Source organism: Verticillium nonalfalfae, assembly GCF_003724135.2.
Source record: "Verticillium nonalfalfae strain VnAa140/NRRL 66861 chromosome Unknown scaffold_20, whole genome shotgun sequence".
NCBI classification, from domain to species: domain Eukaryota; kingdom Fungi; phylum Ascomycota; class Sordariomycetes; order Glomerellales; family Plectosphaerellaceae; genus Verticillium; species Verticillium nonalfalfae.
The window spans coordinates 156,650-177,578 of record NW_021167245.1 but is presented as its reverse complement, the minus strand read 5'-3'; the positions used below and the strand labels follow the sequence as shown (position 1 = coordinate 177,578).

The 20,929-nt window shown below is 56.9% G+C and overlaps 6 protein-coding genes across 6 annotated transcripts; 3 read left to right on the top strand and 3 right to left on the bottom strand.

Annotated features, from left to right (window-relative positions):
* Positions 1-530: 530 nt before the first annotated feature.
* On the top strand, positions 531-2,171 carry D7B24_003616 (uncharacterized protein; the record flags this gene model as incomplete). Its single annotated transcript, XM_028637803.1, has 1 exon — positions 531-2,171. One exon carries the CDS (start codon positions 531-533, stop codon positions 2,169-2,171), a length of 1,641 nt encoding a protein of 546 aa, XP_028497222.1.
* Positions 2,172-2,903: 732 nt separating this feature from the next.
* D7B24_003615 (uncharacterized protein) lies at positions 2,904-4,174 on the bottom strand (the record flags this gene model as incomplete). The annotated part of the gene is made up of 5 exons (XM_028637802.1): positions 2,904-2,975; positions 3,033-3,632; positions 3,683-3,777; positions 3,839-4,034; positions 4,094-4,174. The coding sequence occupies 5 exons, from the start codon at positions 4,172-4,174 to the stop codon at positions 2,904-2,906; spliced, it is 1,044 nt and encodes a 347-aa protein (XP_028497221.1).
* A 4,229-nt stretch (positions 4,175-8,403) lies between these two features.
* Positions 8,404-11,294, bottom strand: RNR1 (ribonucleotide-diphosphate reductase subunit rnr1; the record flags this gene model as incomplete). The annotated part of the gene is made up of 4 exons (XM_028637801.1): positions 8,404-8,447; positions 8,508-10,998; positions 11,060-11,217; positions 11,276-11,294. The coding sequence occupies 4 exons, from the start codon at positions 11,292-11,294 to the stop codon at positions 8,404-8,406; spliced, it is 2,712 nt and encodes a 903-aa protein (XP_028497220.1).
* Positions 11,295-12,160: 866 nt separating this feature from the next.
* Positions 12,161-13,440, top strand: D7B24_003613 (uncharacterized protein; the record flags this gene model as incomplete). The annotated part of the gene is made up of 3 exons (XM_028637800.1): positions 12,161-12,217; positions 12,293-12,470; positions 12,530-13,440. The coding sequence occupies 3 exons, from the start codon at positions 12,161-12,163 to the stop codon at positions 13,438-13,440; spliced, it is 1,146 nt and encodes a 381-aa protein (XP_028497219.1).
* A 130-nt stretch (positions 13,441-13,570) lies between these two features.
* Positions 13,571-14,998, bottom strand: D7B24_003612 (uncharacterized protein; the record flags this gene model as incomplete). Its single annotated transcript, XM_028637799.1, has 1 exon — positions 13,571-14,998. The coding sequence occupies one exon, from the start codon at positions 14,996-14,998 to the stop codon at positions 13,571-13,573; it is 1,428 nt and encodes a 475-aa protein (XP_028497218.1).
* Positions 14,999-16,757: 1,759 nt separating this feature from the next.
* Positions 16,758-18,515, top strand: D7B24_003611 (uncharacterized protein; the record flags this gene model as incomplete). The annotated part of the gene is made up of 2 exons (XM_028637798.1): positions 16,758-17,049; positions 17,965-18,515. 2 exons carry the CDS (start codon positions 16,758-16,760, stop codon positions 18,513-18,515), a joined length of 843 nt encoding a protein of 280 aa, XP_028497217.1.
* Between the last annotated feature and the right edge of the window lie 2,414 nt (positions 18,516-20,929).

Below are 20,929 nucleotides of genomic sequence, written 5' to 3'. Positions count from 1 at the left end.
CAGTGCCCTGAGGACGAGCGGGCCGCTCTTTGTCTGCTGTATCACGATTTGTAGGGCTCAGGTGGTTGGTCTGTCGGTGTTCTGATTAGTTGGACTTGACGTCACTCATTGGTCTTGAATCTATATCTTGAAGATGACCCTCAACACTATCTTCACCCAGCGTGACTGATGTACGTGACTGATGTCTGATGCCGTCTCATCTTGAAACCTGTGGGATGCCTCGGGGCGGCAGTATCAATGAACGGCCTTCACTTGGGCCACCGACCATGCGTCATCCGCCAAGGCACTAACCGATAAGAGACCATCAGGTTGGGCAGTGCGATAAGACAAAAAGTTATGAGCTCCATGCGTTCAACCTTTGCAACTTGATCCCGTGTATTTTCAACCCTCTTGATTCCAACCCAACATTGCATTTTCCCACAGCATCATTACCCAACGCTCTCTTTGAAGTTTATTCCCTCGGGTGCTTGCCCGCCGCAAGTCCTTCGCCCCCCTCCCCCCTCCCCTTTCCCGCGAAAACAGCATCCAGCATGACCACAACACCAGCCGCCGGTCCCTCGGGCGCCGCCGCGACCTCGTCGTCGAACGATCCTCTCCTGACGACGCTCTGCGCCATCTGCCACATCCAGCCGCCCAAGTACAAGTGCCCGGCCTGCGACACGCGGACGTGCTCGCTCCCCTGCACGCGCCGCCACAAGGCCTGGTCGTCGTGCAGCGGCATCCGCGACGCGACGGCCTACGTGCCGCGCGCCCAGCTGCGGACCCCGGCCGGCGTCGACCACGACTACAATTTTCTGCACGGCATCGAGCGCGCCGTGCAGCGCGCCGAGCGCGAGATTGTCGAGGAGCGCCGCCTGCTCGCCGAGGACGAGCTGCGGCCCGTCGAGATTCGCAGCGTGCAGTGGCGCCGCCAGAAGGACGGGTCGAAGAAGAAGGTGCTCGTCACCGAGGTGCTGCGGAACGGCGGCAGAGATGGCGCAGGCGCAGGACCAGCAGGCGGCGGCGGCGGCGTGCGGCCAGACTTGTCAAAACAGATGCGGCGACGGCTCGCGACGTTTGGCATCCATGTGCGACGCGCCCCGACGGGCATGTCGAGGCAGAAGGAGAACGGCACAAACGTGCACAAGGCGTCGGGCCGCATACACTGGCAGGTCGAGTGGCTGCTGCTCGAGCCTGGCGAGGCCAAGGAGGCCGACAGCAAGGCCGAGGTCGAGGCAGACGATAATGCCGACAACAGCAGCAGCGAGGAGGAGCACGACGACCACGCTAGGCGGAGCAAGATTCCGACGACGCGCTTCCTGGGTAAGGCCATGGACAACGCGCCCCTCTACTCGGCGTTCGGCCACGGCCACAGGGCCCATTTGAATGCCCTGCGGAAAAAGGAAGAGCAACAGCAGCGAAGCCCCTTTGACGTGGCCGTCGACCCTTCGACCAAGCCCAAGCCCCGACCCAAACAGCCCCCCCCGCAAGCCGCGACACAGTCCCAGGACCCGTCGACAGGCACATGGCTTCCGGGCCACTACGTCCTCCAACCTCACCCGCACCCGGCCTGGAAACCCTACGCCGGCGCGACACACTTCAAGTCGGCGGCGGCCCCGGAACCCGAGGACATGCCCAAGGACAAGTACCGCTTCTTCATCTCCCCCGTCCGCAGCCCCTTGGCCGCCGCACCGAGCTCCGAAGCCAAGATCCCCGTCCACGCCCTCGACCCGACAACGTCCCTCGGTGAAGCCCTGCGCGATACCACCGTCCTCGAGTTCCCCACCATCTACGCCCTCCCCGTCAACGCCGCGCTGCCCTCCGCCTTTGCCCTGACGCGGAAATGCGACCCCGCCGACGCGACCGCGCAGAAGCGCAAGCGCGACGCAGCCAGCCAGTCCAGACGTCCACAGGACCAGAAGGGCAAGAAAAAACCCCGCCGTCGGCTCGAGGACGGCGAGGTGGCCAGCGATGACGACGACAACGACGATGCTGGCTCCGTCCAGGGTGGCAACGGCAATTTGATGGAGATAGTAGCCGAGGAGAGCCTTGGGGACGATGACGACGACGACAACGACGACAACGACGACGACGCCACAAGCAGCTCAGGCTCTGATGATAGTGACGGCGAGGATGATGCAACTATCAACGCGAGTATCGCGAGAAAGCTGGCTAGTTTGGGTCGGATATAGGAAGCAATGAAACTTGTCAAGTTGGATGCCTGTAGCCCAGTTCTCGTTCCCTCCTCGCCAAAATCCCTGTGTCTCATACATGAGCTGCACGTGCACAGCTTAGACCGCGCGTGGTAATTCGTAAACACATGGTCACCAAGGTGCGTATACGCAGACACAACAATCATACGTCGGTTAGTAGGTAGCCCGTCCACAGTTCTGCTATTTGATAGCTCATCACGTTGAGTGGTAGAACAATGTCTGCGGCGTTGCAATGTTTCTACATTTGTACATACATTCATTTATCATGGTTTCGTCCGAATTTCGACAACAAAGGCAAGAGGTCAACCAACCTTCGGTCCCACCCCTTTTCACTGGTCTCGAGCCTCGGCACATGCCCCTCAAAGGTCTGCCAATAACCATCATCAACACGCCATTCCATTACGCTCAAGTCCAACACCAAGCAATCCATTAAAAAGAACAAGATGAACCATTTCATCTCCTTGGGGCCTGAAAAGGAAAGAAAGAAAGCCTGCGGTGCCTCGGTAGTTCTGTTCCCATTCACCTCAATTGCGATTCATGGTGCCTTCGATTCTGGTCGACATCCACTTGTTGTGGCTGTAGTTCAGACAAGACTATGTCATGGAATCAATCGAAAGTGTCAAGACGAAAACCTGGATTCTGGCGCAGGGGGGTATTTTAAATATCGAATGTGCTGATGGAATCACCGACTCTCGCTCCAGGTTGGTGCTCTTAGAAGAGGATGGCAGCAACACCCATGGCGGCCAAGAGGCCAAAGGCAGGAGCGGTGAGGGACATGCCGGCCTGTTTACCTGTTAGTCTTGCTGTTGACGACACCCGAGTCACGAACAGAGGGCTTACCGAGTCGTTACCGCCGCCAGTGGTGGAGGAAGCGGCAGCATCACCAGTCTGAGTCTCGGAGGTAGAACCACTGTCGGTGGTAGTAGCAGAGCCCGAAGCAGTGTTGCTGTCATCGCCACCAGTGCTGGCGGCATCAGAGGCCTGGCTCTCAAGAGCCGAAGTCAGAGCAGAGCCGGTGAGGGTGGAGACAACAGAGGTAGTGCCAATCGTAGAGGTGATGGTGTCGTCGCCGCTGGTGATGGTAGTCACGACGGGCACGGCGACGGTGGTCACAGGGAGCTGCGAGGCACCAGAGACGCCGTTGATTCCGATAGTGGTCACGCCGGTCGAAGTGATAGTGTCGTCACCGCTGGTGATGACAGTGGTGAAGGTGGAGACGACAGCAGTGTTGCTGTCGTCGTCTCCGCTGCCGGCAGTGCCTGTGATGGTGCTAGTACCAACAGTAGAGGTCAGGGTAGTACCGTCCGAAACGATGGTCGTGACAATGGGAACAACGGCTCCGCCGCCGGCGGTGCCCGTGACGGTGCCGGTTCCAATGGTGGAGACTAGGGTAGTACCATCGGAAACGATGGTGGTGACAATGGGAACAGCTCCGCCATTCTTCACATTGTCAGCAAATGTTATACATAAATTCAGAGGAGCGCACTCACGGCGCCGCCACCAGTGGCAGTGGCAGTGACAGTCTCAGTGTTGGTGGCCTCGGTGACAGTACCAGCGGGGACAGGCTCAACGGTGACACCACGGTCTGTTGAAAAAGGTCAGCACATTGTTCTTCATGACAGAATACTCTCCCAGTGGCATCTCACCAGCGCAGTAGGAAAGGCCGTAACGGACGGCGGCCGCGGCGGCTTCGGTGTCCTCGGCGCAGACGGCAGTAGAGCAGTCGTTGATACCGTACAGGAAGTTGGGGTTACGGCACAGGCAGGCTTCCCGCTCGGATCCTTGGACGTCGCCACATCCGAGTTCAGCCGCAAGTCCGAGCATGTTATTGACGCACGTTTGCTATTTCACTGCGTGTCAGCCGTAGTCGGGCTCTCGTGACGAGTTTGATGGATGCTTACGCCGCACGCGGGAAGGTCCTGGGCCTGGACGCCCCTGAGGACGAGGAGGGCAGCAGCGCTGAGAATGGCGGTGTTCTTCATTTTGATGACGTTGCTGCTTTTTGGCTACGGATCGAGACAATATGAGTTAATGCTCGTGATGGTGTTCGGTGCAAGGAGCAAGACCTGAATAGCTGATGTTAGCAAAGTTTCAAATATCCCATTCCCGGCTGCTAATGTGCACCAAAGGATTGATGAGGGGTGAACTAAACACTCGTGACTGTGTCGAGCGATCAACTGCATCCAAGTACCTGAATTGAGACTTGTAGGAGAAACGAGTGTCGGGGTCAAGGCAGATGAGCAAACTTGTGTGAGTGTTTGGGGAGAGAAACAGCAAGAAGATAGAGGCGGTATGAGACGTGTGATGGGGTTATGAGGAGTGAAGAAGGGGGTGGCAGGGGAAATGAAGGTGCAACTTCACGCGTGGGAGCCGGCCCTTGTGTAGTTACACCGTGTGACGGCAGTAGCAAGGGAAAAAGGGGGGGGAGGGGTTGAGCTGGGGAAGGATCGTGCCAGCCACGTCGAATGAGCACACACGGCAGGGTCAACTGTTGCAAGGTCAAGTTGATCTTGGACAACTCATGCCATTCTTGCCGTTGATCTGGTGTGTGCTAGGGCAGTAGGGAGAAGCCTACGTCTTGCCTCGACTCCAGAATGGCAGAGGGCGAGTGAAGCAGACCACACATGGCGTATCAAACTGAAGCACTTACCCACAGTGTAGTGATGATGGTGTTGTGAGAGGGTAACGGAAAGTCGCTAAGGCTTGGCAGGCCTGTGAACGGTGATTGGGTGTCAGTCGTGTCAAAACTTATGAGACGTGACACCAATGAGAAGGACAGTGAGGTGGCTCTCAAGCCGGGACCCGGGCAACGTAGGAAAGCCAAGTATATGAGAAGGGAAAGGGATGGCGCGTGGAGGAGCCCTTGGTGCAGGATGGAAGGATAGAAGCTTTGCCCAAGGAACATGAGAAACGCGACGCGTCGTTGTACGTACGTACCGAAGGATGTGGAGGTGCGGTCGAGAATGTCGTTTGTCTTTCCGTGACGTTGACGAGAGGAGGAGGAATGGAGGTCTCGAAAGATATCAGACGCAAGGCTTGAATGATGAAGGACGGAAGGGAGGTCAAACAGATGGTCGTTGGGGCAGGCGTACCAAAGCTTTAAAGACCAAGGACGACGTGTGGAGAAGAGACGAGAAGCCCTGTGCTGAGAAGGCTACCTCACAGCAAGACCAAAGCTGGGAAGCTGGCAGGCCTCTAGCAAAGCTGGAGGAAAGCACGATGCTGGGATGTGCGGTGAACCTACCCGAATGTCAAGCCACCGACAAAACAGGAAAGAGCCACTGCCGGGGTGTGCCTGCCCTTGCCTCTCTGTTTACCCACCGGCCCACGCCCTGCTGGCCCTAGAGCTGCGCCAGCCCCGGTTTCGACCTCATTGCACTGCACTAAAGCCGGGATCGGGAGGGATATGACCTCAAGTCCCCAACTCGTAAGACACAGACATCCAAGCCCCAGCACTAGCATCCCAATGTCTAACCGCCGCAGCTATTTGCCCTCGACGTAAGGCACCTACTTACCTGCGGGCCTACCGACCTACCGACCGCCCCCGGCCCGGATCCGCTGCGCCAGCTGTCTGCTTCCTACCATCAGATCAGAGGTTGGTAGGGTAGGACATCTGGCTGCGCCGTCATTCCGAGCTTGAGCGCAACCCCACGCCCCCCGTCGGGCCAGGCCCGAGCACGCAGCGCTGAAGTCTTCATGCAAGTCGACAGCACATCACACTAGGTTGGCAGCTTCGCCTCGCTTTCCTCAGCCCAAAGCGTGCGGTGGACCTGCGATGAGTCCCGTTACGCTACGCCTTCTTCCTAATTCAGCAGGACAGTCGACGGCTTCGTGGCAATGTCGGTGTGCCCGAATTCTCCCACATAACGCTTGCCTCAGCACCGAGAGCTTCCCCGAGGAAAGATAACTACCCACCAAGCTGAGGAGACAGGGCCTCCCATGACGACATGGATACTCGGCTTGAAAACATGAGCCAACTTTGATTTGGGTAATAAACGGCCGATGGGACGGACGAAAACCAGGGAACCTGAGCGATTACCACCGGACAAAGGACTGGAAGCTTGCTGTTGTCATCGGGGGACGTAGGGTCACTCCGAAAAAGACGAATGGCTGGGTTCGACAGCTCTGCAGGCCCCCTCAGAACAGGGCAATGGGAGAAAGCTTCCAAGGTTCGATTCGTGTCAAGCAAGTCCAACTCATACAGCGTCAATGAGGTCAGTCCACTCCGCTGGCATCCCTGCTCCGATTCTTGGCTGCATATAATTGGCGGGAAGAAGCCGATCCACCGGACAAGCTATCCACACGGCCAGTCCTGTGGCCTTGCACCCAGGTCTGGTCTCGGCAGGGACAAGCGGACGTGTGGAGCAGGCACTTGTCCAACGTCATTGGCACATGCGCTGTGGTTGGCTCAACAACTCTCGTCTGATGGTTTTCTGCTTGTCCTTTTTTTGTTCGCTCCCTCTCTCTACTGCCGGTGCTGCCTTGTTGTGCGGTGCTCGTCTATCTCCACGAAAGAGAAGAAGACGAGACGGGCTGGGTACCATGATTGTTGGTTTCCTGTTGACGTCCCGGCTCAATCAACCACCTGCGCCTGCTTGTTTCCGTCAATGAGGCATCATGGGCCTAGAACCCCGAATTTCCGTTCCCGGCCTCTCTCCGCAGTGCGCCGTCTCAGTAGCAAGGTACCCCAGGTACCTCAGGTAGGCCAGCACCTATCCATCTGGTCATGCCTGAAGCCCTGAACGCTTGCTTGTTCTGCTGAACGTCTGCGCCCGCTGCCCCTCCCTTCACTTTCGGCCCCAGCGAAAGCCAATTCGAACGAACCACCCCACGAACCCAAGACATGATGACCCCTCCGCAGCCAGCCTGGATCACATTGCGGCTTGCGCGTCCTGTGGCAAGCAGAGTTCGTTCGGTCATTCGATCCGTCTTGCCCAAGACCCGAAATGTACGACGTCCCAAACGTGAAGAATTGAAAGACCGAGACGCGTTCTTCCAATGCAGAATTTCCGGAGCCGAAGATCTCACTCAAGCCTTGTCTCTTCAGAGTGCGGCTACCCTTGCCAGCATGGCACCTAAGCCCGACCCATGCATGCGCCGATCGGACCCCCCTCCTTTGGACTCCTAGTGTAGATAGTATCGTCCCCTCTGCTTGATCTCCGATGCCCTCTGAGAGAGCTCAATCTGTGCATACATCCTCCCCTTCATTTCAACACCGAAAAGTCTCGACAGACCAGCAGCGAACTGCCTGGCACAAGGGCCGACGTGCGACAGAAACCAATCTGCTGTGCACCCCGCCAGCGCTTAACACTCGTCCGGACAATCAAACACGCAAAAACGACCCCATCTCTCCATCAATTGGACAATGGAAATCTAGGGGCGGCTGGGTTAGTGCGGGGAGGCGGGTAAGAGGGACCATAACTGGCATGGCGGGCAGATTTGGCAATCGGTAGATAGCCCCCCCCCCCCCCGGTGCCTGACGGCCTCGCGCGATCGAATCGATCCCCCAACGACCCTGGCTCCCCCCACCCTTGTTTGCTTGAGAACAAAATCCTGGTCCAGCTGAATCAATTTGCCGGGTGGACACTAAACATCGAGCTAACCCCCCCCCCCCCCCCCTTAATCCGCCAGAGGCAGCACCCCAGGTTTGCCACGCCAACCGAGAGCGAGTCCCCCGGCGCCAGCTGGTGCAACACCAATTTCGCGAGGACCTACACCACAAGGAGGCCTCAACCCTCCAACACCAACCACACAACCTAGCCACGGCTACTAGATTAGAAGAAGTGGCGCTCCTCTGTGAGACAGAACCTTTTGAGCTGCGTGCCTCCCCCTCCATTATTGGACATGCAGTCAATGGGGCAAGGCTCGTTGTTTCGGACAAGATTGAAGGGACAGCACAATATTGTCTCAACGCCAATCGCATTACGAAAAACACACATGCTATCTTATCAAGGTTCAACGCATTATGACCTTGTCCTGAAATGCAGACCCCGACTAAGGACCAGGACCTCCCTAAACCATAAAATCACTGTACAAAACCATATCAGCCGGCGCGACAGATAGACCGCGCATCCTGCTCAGGTGCACGTCAAGAGGCCTCGAGCATCATGAGCCGTGCAAGCCGCGGTGTGTCCTTGCAAATGTACCCAAAACCCAGTGCCATAATACCCATCATCAACCATCAACACATTACCAATGATGTACCCAACATTTAGCCGCTGCACATCACACAAGACTCAGGGTTTTCAATGCTGCCTGCGAGTGATCATTAGTCATGGTCAAGTTGAAAGGGGCCCGTATTAGATTTTGACTTACAAGCAAGCACAGCTTCCGAGTAAATGTCGTTCTCGCGCTCTTTGCTGTCCTCATCCTTGTCCTCCGCGTCAGGAGTCTTCTCGCCCTGAGAGAGCTCCTCAATCTTGATCTTGTCGGCGGGCTCCATAGGCAGGACCTTGGGGCTGTCGCCCTCGTCAACATCCGCCTTCATCGTCGCCGGCTTAGCAGGCGAGGCGATAGGGAGGGATGTGACGGCAGCAGGGGGCGGTGTCGTGCTGGGGGTCGGAACACCGTTGCGGCTGTTGCTGTCTGCCGAACCATCCTTGTTCTGGAACATGGGCCTAGGAACGGCCGCAGCCGACGAGTTGTAGCTGGGCATGGGAGACCGCTTCTTGAGGCTGCGCTCCTTGCCGACGTTGGTATCGGCGACCTTGAGCGCCTCCTTATCAACGGTGAATTGGATAGGGGCCGCAGCAGCCTGGGTGCGCAGGTAGTACATGCCGGTCTTGAGGCCAAGCTTCCAGCCGGCGAAGTGCATGCTCGTGATCTTGCCCATGGTAGGGTCCTTCATGTGAATGTTCAAGGACTGAGACTGGTCGATGAAGGCGCCACGATCGGCAGCCATCTGCACAACGGTGCGCTGAGAAATCTCCCAGACAGTCTTGTACAGGGACTTGATGTCCGCGGGGATGTTGGGGATGTTCTGGATGGAACCATTTTCGGCAATGATGCGGTTCTTCATGCTATCAGACCAAAGACCCATGTCGACAAGGTCCTTGAGCAGCCAGGGGTTGACAACCTGGAACTCGCCAGCGAGCACACGGCGCTGGTAGATGTTGGACGTGTAAGGCTCGAAGCACTCGTTGTTGCCGAGGATCTGCGAGGTACTGGCCGTGGGCATAGGCGCCACGAGAAGACTGTTACGCACGCCGTGTTGCTTGATCTGACTCTTGAGATCGGCCCAGTCCCAAAGGTCAGTAGGCTTGACGTTCCACATGTCGTATTGAAGGATACCCTGGGAGACGGGCGAGCCCTCGTATGTTGAGTAAGGACCTTCCTCCTGAGCGAGCTTGCATGACATGGTCAGGGCGGCGTGGTAGATGGTCTCAAAGATCTGCTTGTTGAGCTCCTTGGCCTCAGGCGACTCAAAGGGCATGCGGAGAGCAAGGAACGCATCAGCCAAGCCCTGGACACCAAGGCCAATGGGCCGATGGCGCATGTTGCTGTTGCGAGCCTCGATGACGGGGTAGTGGTTCACGTCGATGATCCTGTTGAGGTTCCTGACGACGACCTGAGTCACCTGGTGGAGCTTCTTGAAGTCGTACACGCCGTTGTTGTAATCAACGTAGGCGGGCAGGGCCAGAGAGGCCAGATTGCAAACGGCAACCTCATCGGGGGCCGAGTACTCGACAATCTCTGTGCACAGGTTGGAGCTGCGAATGGTACCGAGGTTCTTCTGGTTGCTCTTGCGGTTGCAGTGATCCTTGTAGAGCATGAAGGGGTTACCTGTCTCGGTCTGAGCCTCGAGGACGGCGTACCAAAGCTTCTGTGCCTTGATGGTCTTGCGGCCCTTGCCAGCCTTCTCGTACTTCTCGTACAAGGCCTCGAACTCGTCACCGTAGCAGTCGGCAAGGCCAGGGCACTCGTTGGGGCACATAAGAGTCCAGTCGCCGTTCTTCTCGACACGCTTCATGAAGAGATCGGGGATCCACAGAGCCAGGAAAAGATCGCGAGCGCGAACCTCCTCCTTGCCGTGGTTCTTGCGGAGGTCAAGGAACTCGAAGACATCAGCGTGCCATGGCTCAAGGTAGATGGCAAAAGCGCCGGGACGCTTGTTGCCGCCCTGGTCAACGTAGCGCGCCGTGTTGTTGAAGACGCGAAGCATGGGCGTGATGCCGTTTGAAGTGCCGTTGGTGCCGGCAATGTAAGAGCCAGTGGCGCGGATGCGGTGGACGTTCAGGCCAATACCACCAGCCATCTTGGAGATCATGGCACAGGTCTTGAGGGTGTCGTAGATACCTTCAATGCTGTCATCCTTCATGTCAACCAGGAAGCAGGACGACAGCTGAGCCTGGGGCGTGCCAGCGTTAAAGAGGGTAGGAGAGGCGTGTGTGAAGAATTTGCTAGACATGAGGTTGTACGTCTCAATGACACGCTCAACGTTGTCTCCCCAGATACCAACGGACACACGCATGATCATGTGCTGCGGGCGCTCGGCGATCTTGCCGTCGAGCTTGAGGAGATAGGAGCGCTCCAGGGTCTTGAAGCCAAAGTATTGGTAGTTGAAGTCACGGTCGTAGACAATGGCAGAGTCAAGCTCCTCCTTGTGCTTCATGACAAACTCGTACGTCTCTGGTGCAATCATGGGAGAGGGACGGCTGTTCTTGGGGTTGACGTAGTGATACAGATCACTGACGACAGAAGACCACTGCTTCTTGGTCTGTTTGTGAAGGTTTGAGACCGCAATGCGGGCGGCGAGGATGGCATAGTCGGGATGGGTGACGGTCATGTACGCCGCAGTCTCAGCAGCCTAGGAGCGCGGGTTAGGACGGTTCTTCGCAATCCAGTATCAGGACGATGGGGCAACATACAAGATCATCAAGCTGAACGGTAGTGACACCGCCGTAGACACCAGAAATAACCTTCTGAGTGATGGCGACGGGGTCGACGTGGTCCATGTCAAGGCCGTAACACAGCCTTGACACACGAGCCGTGATCTTGTCGAACTGGACGCGCTCCTGGCGGCCATCTGATCGCAGTCAGTACAGAGCTTGCATGAGAAGACGCATTGAGGGGCAGACACGTACCTCGCTTTCTCACGAACATGGTGGGCGATGTGTAAAGGGGGGGGGTAGAGGGATGGCGGGATGGCGAGACAACGGAGTGCACCGTCGGGTATGAGGCGACGGATTGATTCAGACTCTATTCAAGGCCAGTGGGTATATGCCAAAGGAGTCTCGTCGCAATTCAGTGCCAGAAAATGGTCGCTGAAGATGGTTGAGGGTGGGATTTGTTGTATGTAGGAGGAAGGGAAAATGATGGAGAGTGGTTGCTACGGGAGAAAGATATAGGCATTGCGGGTCGTCGCGTAGTGAAAACGCGTCGCTAGGCCCCTAGCGCGTCAAACACGCTTGAGCACAGGCGGCTTACCACTGTTGACCCTTGGCAACCATCAGGCAGATGCCCCGCCGCCCTTGCTTTGCCCGATACCTACGAGCCGAAACCGATGCTCACTAATGTCTCCTCGTGTTTTGATCCCTTGCTGTGTCTAGATCATACTGGTCTGGCAGCGCTGAATAGATTGTCCTGATTCTCATGCATACAGATCCATTCCTCAGGTCCCCCCTTCGCCCCCGGCCATTTTAAAGTGGTAGTGCAAGGGCGCGTCTTTGCACTTTGTGCATGCATGCACTTAACGCGCTTTGCGCGTAAAGCACTTCGCGCAATCACGTGTATTAGTCAGACTGTGTTTAATGGGTTTTCGAAGAGATGCATTTAGGCGCACCCGCAACTTACCTCGATGCGTTACGCTCAGGCGCCCGGCTATATCTCACACCTTGGTGTTTCGGGCAGATTGAATCGAGACTCTTCAGTCTCAGCATATGTTTTGGTCTCGAGCACCTCTCGCTCGGTTCAGGCCGACTGTATCGCATTTGGCATCCCGCGTGGTTCTGCCACCACGTCTAACAACAATGACGACCCCGCCATCAGTCACCTCTCACAATGAGTACAAACCAAGATATGTTGATGTACGAAGTTGTGATTGCGAGAAAAATAGAAAGGCAAAAACTGGTCTTGGTTGGCTGACACTTGGTACCCAGTAGATTGGAATCAACCTTGCCGACCCCATCTTCAGAGGCCTTTCTCACGGCTCAAGACGGCACCCTGACGATCTGGGTGCTGTCATTTCACGAGCAAACGAGGTGGGGTGCTCGAAGCTCATCGTCACGGGTTCAGACTTTCAGAGCTGCCGAGATGCCTTGGCGATAGCCAAAGAATATCGTACGTGGCGTCACAGCTCCCCGATATGCACGGCACTTGACTGACGACTTCCATGCCAGCCGGCAATGTATACACGACCATCGGTATCCATCCCTGCAGCAGCGCCATCTTCAGTACTGCCGATGCCAATCATGATGCCATGCATTCAAACCCTGACCCAGAAACACCCATGCCGGACACACACGACCCGGACGCTCAAAAGACCGAGACAATCATCGCCGATCTCGCCGCCCTCATTGAGAGCACCCACGCGTCCCAGCCGGGCAGCCTCGTCGCATTCGGCGAGTTTGGGCTCGACTACGATCGCCTGCACTATGCCTCCAAGGCCATTCAGCTACATGCCTTTGCCGCCCAGCTGGACCTCGTCCTCGCCACGAAGCCTCAGCTGCCCCTATTCTTGCACTCGCGCGCCGCCCACGAAGACTTCCGCCGGCTTCTGCAGGATAAGTTCGGCCCCGGCTTGGAGAAGCTCGAGCGCGGCGGCGTCGTCCATAGCTTTACCGGTTCCATTGAGGAGGCGCGTGAGCTGATGGACCTGGGGCTGTACATTGGCATCAATGGTTGCAGCTTCAAGACGGCGGAGAATTGTGAGGTCGTCAAACAGATCAGCCTGGACAGGATGATGCTGGAGACGGACGGGCCTTGGTGCGAGATCAGACCGAGCCACGAGGGCTACAAACTGTTGTTGGAGAAGAAGCCGGAGATAAACGGCGAGGCCGCGCCAGCTGATGCACCGAAGCCACAGCCCAAATCAAAGAAGAATCAGAAGAAGGAGCCCGAGATTCCCGAGCGATGGAAGATCGTGAAGAAGGAGAAGTGGCAGGAGGGCGCCATGGTCAAGGGCCGCAACGAGCCCTGCATGATTGAGCGCGTGGCCAAGGTTGTGGCAGGCATCAAGGGAGTTTCGGTAGAGGAGGTATGTGAGGCCGCTTGGAAGAACACGAACAAGGTCTTTAATTTAAAAGTATAGAACGTTGTTGCATGGGTATCTAGACAAAAAAGGACGCCAACCAAAGAACTGCTGTTAGTGGTTCAGCCGTGCCGAGACCCTTGGCTCGGTACCGAAAATCTTAAATCAAGAAGGCGAGCATCATCAGTCATTATAACCCGGAGCCTTTGAATCCCCTGATCCTGCCATCCCTGACAACCCCAATAGTAACGCCCTCCTCACCAGTCAGCCAGCCAGGCATTCTGCTGCCATCAACGACACCAGCCTCCACGAGCTGGCGCATGCCAGCAAAGACGTGTGAGCCTCGAAATGTCAGCTTGACGCTCGGAGCCCAAGAGGTCTCGTCCTCGCCTGTTCCTGGGACGTTGTTCTCCGGACCTAAGAATGAGTCCTCCATCGTAATGTCTACTCGCTCGATGCCCCTGCCATCGTCGAGCTTTGCTGAACCCCCGAATCGGGCGCGAGCCGCCAAAAGTCTCGCCTTCTTGTCAATTCGGTCCGCTTCTGCTGGGTCGTATGTGACCTTCCGTTTGGCTGCCGTGACCTGCTCCCCTGCAGCAGAAGAGACGCTCTCAGAGTCCTCCGAGAGCGGCGGGGTGGGCAATGTGGGGTCGAGAGGTGACTCGTTCTTCTTCCTGTCCGCGTAGAAGCTCCATCCGCCAGCAGCGGCGTTCGTCCGACCTGCGCCCTTTGATGACAGAAGAAGGGACAGGTTTTTGCTGCGGAGGTCTGTGGCTTGGAGGGTATATCTTTTGCGTGGTTGGGACAGGGCTTTCGGAATGCCCTCCTCCACCAGGTTGCGAAATACTTTCGAGTCCGCACCCGTTGCAATGCCTGTGGACTGTGGTTTTGACAGATATACAAACGGAGCAGCGTCAGGGAATGCAATATAGAGCGTCCTGGAGGATTCGATCTGAGGCGTTTTGGCCGAAGTGCCATCGTCGAGAGCCATGGCCGATGTGTAAGGAGAATCAACGATGAACAGGCGAACGAGAAGCAGAGCTAGGCCCGGTGGGCGATCCAGATGGTAGTGGACCTTGACATCCGGAAGGATCTGACTCTGTAAAGTCTGAAGGAAGGTGGACGGATGGAAGCGTGGCACATCCAGAGACTGCCGGTCCAACGTGATGGCGCTGTCGTCGTTGTCCTCGTCACCGTCACGGCGAGGAGTGACAAGGGCCAATCGGTAGGCCATCCAATTCAGAGAAGACTGGTGCTCGTGGAGGTATCGAACATCTGCCATGGCTAGCTGGTACAGGCTCAGCCCATGTCTCCAATCCCCTTCGAGCACACGATCGACAACATCCTTTTTGGAGCCCTTCCTCGCCTGCAGCTCTCGGTACAAGCGGCGTAACTGCTGCAGCGACTCGGCCGGTGGGTAAAAATCGTTCGGATCATGACTGCCGCCGAGCTGAGGCGCGCATAACGACTGGTTGTTTTCGTCGAGCCAGTCGAGAGCGAGAGAGAGAAGCGCAGGACGGGAGAGACGGCCAACGATCTTTTGAACAATGGCGTTCGACTTGTGGATACGCACAGTGGATGACAGAGGGCCCGTCGTGGGGACGGACAGACGGGCCATGATAGTTTCGCGTCATGGGTGAGGCCTGGTAGACGTATACCCAACTCAATAACGATGATGGATGTGGTGAGGCTACATGGGGCAAGACGCGACGAGGTGTGGGTGCGACGCGTCGTGGGGGTGGAGAGTGGATGGGGGGGGGGCTGTTGTTTGTTACAGCCTCTTCGAAGCTTGGCTTCCACGTCAAGCAAGGCCCCAGACGTTCGAATACGCTGCACTCGTTACTCGTCGATGCACGGGCCATCTGGTCCTGTTGATGCACGGCAAGTCTCACCAATGTGACGGCCAGCGAGAGGGGATCCAGAAAGAGTGACGGAGTGCTGGCCCATTGGTCCCGCTTCGGATGCGGATGCAAGGCCATTGGCTCGCTGACAGTCAATGAGTCGTGGGCATGAGGTAATTAAGTTGTAGAGGGAAAGCGATCGATGGCCCCGCCCAGCGACATCTGGATCCAAGTCCGGTGGGCGGAGGCACATGGTACATGTAATCACCCTGTTGACCCACTCGCTACTACTGGCTATGATTTGCTTGGTACGCTGACACGGCGCATTCCAGCTTGGATTCAGGGTCCATCTTGTTGTTCGCTGATGCCGATGCACGCAGCCGGCGGGGTGGAGCTGACAAATTGACAAAAGGACAAGTGCCTGGCCGGAACAAACACAGCGCCTAGCGTTCACGATGATGATACGTGGTTCTGGCGGACAGTAAATTGCAGACGCTTGTTGTGCAAATTCTGGCGCACAACTCTCTCGACGGCAAGTTTGAGGCAAATGGGGAGACAATGCGAAACGAAACAATGGCCGATGTGAGGTGCCAAAGTCGTCATTAGGGTTACATGAACGAGGGTTTCGGTGGCAACTCGTGACCTGCCACAGCCCAGACAGGGCACCAGTAAGCCGTCATCGCAGGCCGCGGGGATTGAACCTTGGAAGGCATGGATGGGCCCTCATGTGCCTACCAGTCGAGAGAGTGAAAAGGCACACACAGAGAACGACCGTGCTGGTCAGGCGAGCGTGGGATGACTGAGAGGGGATCACGCCTCTCCATTGGCTCATGACTGTCATGAGGAAATGGCATGCGTCGTAGGTTGTCGGGACCGATGTACCTCGGGCGCTGCGTAGCGCTGATGAGGGACTTGTTGGGTGCCCGATGGCCTGTAACTTCCAGCCACACTGGCCGTGGGTAGCGTGGGGTGGAGCCCTGGAGGGGGGGGGGGGGGGGCGACTTTCCCCTCCACCCACTCTCACATTCACCCTTCAGTACCTAGTCCAGTGTCTGCCTGTGCCCACTTCCACCCCTACGCTCTTCCGATTCCGAACAAAGCATCGGCTTCATTCAATTCACGCTTGTCCCTTCCACCCACCCGACCGCTTCCCTCTCCCTCCTCTCCTTCCTACCACCCAAACCACAAAATACACCAAAGAATCATCCAGGCTCGACCTGAAAATACGCACGCTGCGACCACGACATCAACAAGCCGCTCGCCAAAGACGTCCTGCTGGTTACCCGATCGATCATCTGGTCACCACCAAGTCGGCCGAAAACCGCACCCAGCCCCAGCCAGCGCAGTCCAATCCACGCGCTCTGACCTCCGCCGAGCCTGCTCTTCTTCGACACTGCAGCCTACCCCTCCATACTCGAACAAGAGGACCTCAGGAACCAGCATTGATCGCCTAGTCAACACAGCGAACAGAACTCAACTACCTCTGTCCCCAGACGACGAAGCAACCCTTTCGAACGCTTGTTGCACGAAAACGCAATGGCGCCGTCTTACAACAACGGCCGTCGAGGCCCTAATGTTTCGCAGTATCTGCGTGACCTCAACACCATCGAGGCCAAGGGTGCCCGCGAGGAGGAGTTCCGTTTCGAGGACGACCTCGCCATGTTCACCAACACGCAGTTCTTCGACTTCGAGACGGGTCAGAACACTGACTACCAGGCCCAGCCTTCGAAGCCCGAATCGGAGGTGCCCTCAAGCGCCGTCACCACTGTTGGTGATGACCTCACATCACCCCTCGGCGACCTCTCAAACCTTGACTTTATGGCAACTGGTGAGTAATTCTCTCTTTCCTTCGTCGCTACTGGATTGTCACTGTCGTCGCATGGCATCGCCTTTCTCCTCACATTTCATGTTCTTCCCCATATTCACCATGCACACCTCGAAACGCGCTCGAGGGGAAACTTGATCTTTGCTTTTCCCTTTCATCATCAAATTTCCCCCAAACGGTCAAACCACAGAGATTTCCCCCATCCTCTTCTGCTTTGCCCGCTCATCATCCCTCATCCGGCAAACGCTGGTTTCGATCGCTGCTCTGCTTTTTCGGCGCTACTCGGTGTTGGCTGGACCCACTTTACATGAGAGTGATTCACTCTCGAGGGGTTGAATTCAGTCGAGCCTCACTCAGCTGCCAGCCTCGATCACAAAGTCAAGACGAGATGAAGAGCCGAAAAAGACAGGGTCTACAGGGAACCCAAGCGGGCGCCGGCGACTCTCCCCCACCCTGTCATGCAGAAGAGCATGCCGTCTCCCGCCCCTTCATTGGGAGGATGCAGCGCCTTTAATGCATCCTCGCAAGTCGGGTGGGGAGGTTTCTCTGGTTGGTGCAGCGCCCAAGCTCACCACCAGGACGATGGATGATGCGATATCCCGTGACTTGCCGTCATCACCCTAGCAGGGGCAGCGGCCGTTGCGACGCATCAGGGCTGCCGCCGAGTGCCAGGCCAGCGAAGATCAAGTACCTCTTCGCGATGGGCGGCCATGCCATCCGGCGGGCTTCACTGATACCCTCCTTCCCTCTTGCTCCCCGATCTCGTCTTGTCCTCCTTTTCCATCCACAAGTCTGCCATCGTCAAACCCTCGCCATCACCGACGACCCCATCCCATCCTCTCGCGACGCCACGATGCCAAGACCTCCACGCTCGATACTGTAATTCGACCCGCGACGATCCGACTCTGACAATGACAGGCGATTTTAACTTCGACAACTTCAACACGTACCATGGCCCGGGCGTCCCGTCCTTCCACGAGGGCCTGGGCAACCTCCAGCCTCTGCAACCCAACCCCCAGCAGCACTACGCCCCGCCGCCAATGCCCCAGCAGCAGAACGCGTATGTTTCCCCGCCTACGCCGGGCGCCGGTGATAGCAGGAAGGGAAGCGTTGTGTTGAACCCCGTGAACAGACCCATCCAGGGCTTTGAGGAGCACTCCCGCGTTGCCGCCGAGGAGGACAAGCGCAGGCGTAACACGGCCGCCAGTGCCCGCTTCCGCATCAAGAAGAAGCAGCGCGAGCAAGCCCTCGAGAAGAGCGCTAAAGACATGTCCGATAAGGTATCCGCCCTGGAGAGTCGCATCAACCTCCTCGAGACGGAGAACCGATGGCTCAAGAATCTTGTGATGGAGAAGAACGACGGCAACGAAGAGATCACCGCCATGTTCAAGGAGTTCGACAGCAAGCACAAGGCCAGCAAGGCCTCCACCGCGTCATCGCGCTCTTCCGACGTGAAGGACGAAGACTAGCCATGCGACGCACTGTACGCAATCCGTTGAAGACCGCCGATTCCACGGATTCCACGTCTTGTCGTGGTGCTGGCGGAGAGTCTGTATCATTTTGCATGAAGGCGGCGTTAGACTGGGGTTGGCGTGGGCCTTCTTTAACGTGCAGGTCGAGTCTTGCAGTAGGCACGAGGCGGGTAGGGATGGCTGACTTGGGGAGAGACCAAGCATCAAACAGATGTCTCGGACAGTCGCTGGGAAGATGGATGGCATCTTGCCTGGCCTGGCTATCATGGTTATGATTTATTGACGCTTGGTTATGTTGGTTATTTTTCATGTTGCGCGCGAAGAATATCTAAATAAGATATACAGGGGGACCGTTTTAAGGAGGCAGCAATTACCTGCTCAGCACGAATGAAATTACAGCACTTTGTTCATCATGTTCCATACGCCATTAAGCATCATGACAGAGTCAGAAACGCGTGAAAGACGTCAAATCCCATCTCCCCGGAATGACGAACACGGATGCTCAGCCAGGGCCCCTGATGAGCAACAAGTAGCTAGCAGCACATCATAGTTCCTCCCGTCCTTGAGCCAGGCCGGCCAGGCTTTAGCGCACGGCAGTGACCGCAGAAACTACACGCCGACCGGGCATCTGGTAAGGATGATACTGTTGGGCATGCGTGCAAACAGATCGGCTTTGAGATGCATGGCCGTCGTCGAGGTTTATCTCCGTCCCTCAGTAATCGACTATGAGAGGAGGGCATTTTGAGAGGCACGAATGAAGTGACTCGCGCAAGGCCTCGCTGCCACTACACTGGGTACCTAAGCGGCAGTCAAACAGCTTGCCGCTCAGCACTCCGCTCTCCAGCACCACCCCAAAGACGTCCCTCCTTCCTCGTCTTTTCGTTTGGAGTCTATCTTTTCTTCCTATGCTCCGCCGACGTCTTGGCATTCTCCTTGTCCTCCGTTCGGCCAGCAGCGGGATGAGCGAAAAAGAAGGGTCGATACGACATGGATGCCAGGTCCGGGGTGTGATCATGGATGACATGGTGGTGGTCGCGGTGGTGGTGGCAAGACCGCCTACGACCAAAAGCACGCACAGCACGCACACTCCGGTAGGCAGTGAAAAGGCAAGCAAAGCAAGGCAGCTACGGCGAATGGTACAGCGGAGTGGGGGGGTTGGAGGAACCCGCTCCCCCCCCTCTCCCCCCGTCGTTCCTGTCTCTCTGTGTCTGGTTTGTCTGTTCGAGCCGCGATGTCGATATTTCAGGGCCCGGTGACGTGCTCGGGTGTGCGGGGCCACACCCACGGACAGAGAAGGCTGGGGCCAAATTCCGCCCCAATATGTGTGTCCCCAGTTGGGGGTATTGCTCCAAGTGTAACATGACAGTCCGCTTTCTAGGTGGGTTGGGTAGGTTAGTACACGGTAGGTGGGCAGGTAGGTACAAAGTAGCATGTCGGTACGTTTTTCACTTCACGCTGCAGCAGCGAACATGGATCTCGCCAGGCAGCCAAAACAATCAAGCATCTGTATTCTTAAAAGTAGGTACATGGAGCTTCAATCAGCAGCTCTCCTGTGTGAAGGCTTCGGCGGCCCTTCCCATGACACGTTGCCTAGCCCCTGGCACTTGCCTGCCCGGTCTCTGGGGGATCCGGACGAAGGCGTGACTGCGTCGCGCGGACGCAATGGCGTGCTCGATTCAGCGGGTGATTTTCTCGTGGCGGGAAACTTCGCCCTCGCGCCTGCCTGTCTGTCTGCCTGCCTTGCCTACCCGCCTATACCTCAGTATGTCTACCATCAACCGCCTCTCCTACCCGCCTCATCTGTCTCCCCCTCCGTCGTGCCTGCGGAGATTTACTAAACCTTGGTCAAGCCCCCCTCCCCCGTCTCCTCTTTCTTGTCTGCACCTCGCTTTCCTGCCATCCGACCCTGAGACCTGAAGGGGGGTTGACGTGATGATTGTCTACGAGTAAGCGTGGGGGTTTGGTGGAGCGGGAAACTCGACGGGGAAGGGGAGAGGAGCGGACAAGGGGCGGCAGAGTTTGGTTCTTCTCTGCAACCTTGCCTACGTCTTGCAGCGGACTGCGATGGTACCATTTCACCGAAGAGGCAAGGTTGTGACCCCTTCTGGCAGGTCGGAAAGGGGTTGGGGGAGGGGGGTTTGGGATGAATGGCTCCTCCCTCTGGATCCATCACGGCGAATCCCTCGGTGGATGTTTGTCAGAGTCTGCTCTCGCCGTCTCCATCGGTAATCATACCAAGAATGCACTGGAGAAGGCAATTTGAAGCCAGCCGCGACGGAGAGGGCCCGCCAGTGGGGGTTTCCGGCGGTCATCTTCATTCAGCTCGGGTAGCAGGCACGGACAGACAGGACAGGCATGGTCTTGGAAGAGGGAGAAAGAAAATTTCGTCTTGGTCAAATCTGTCTCCTGAT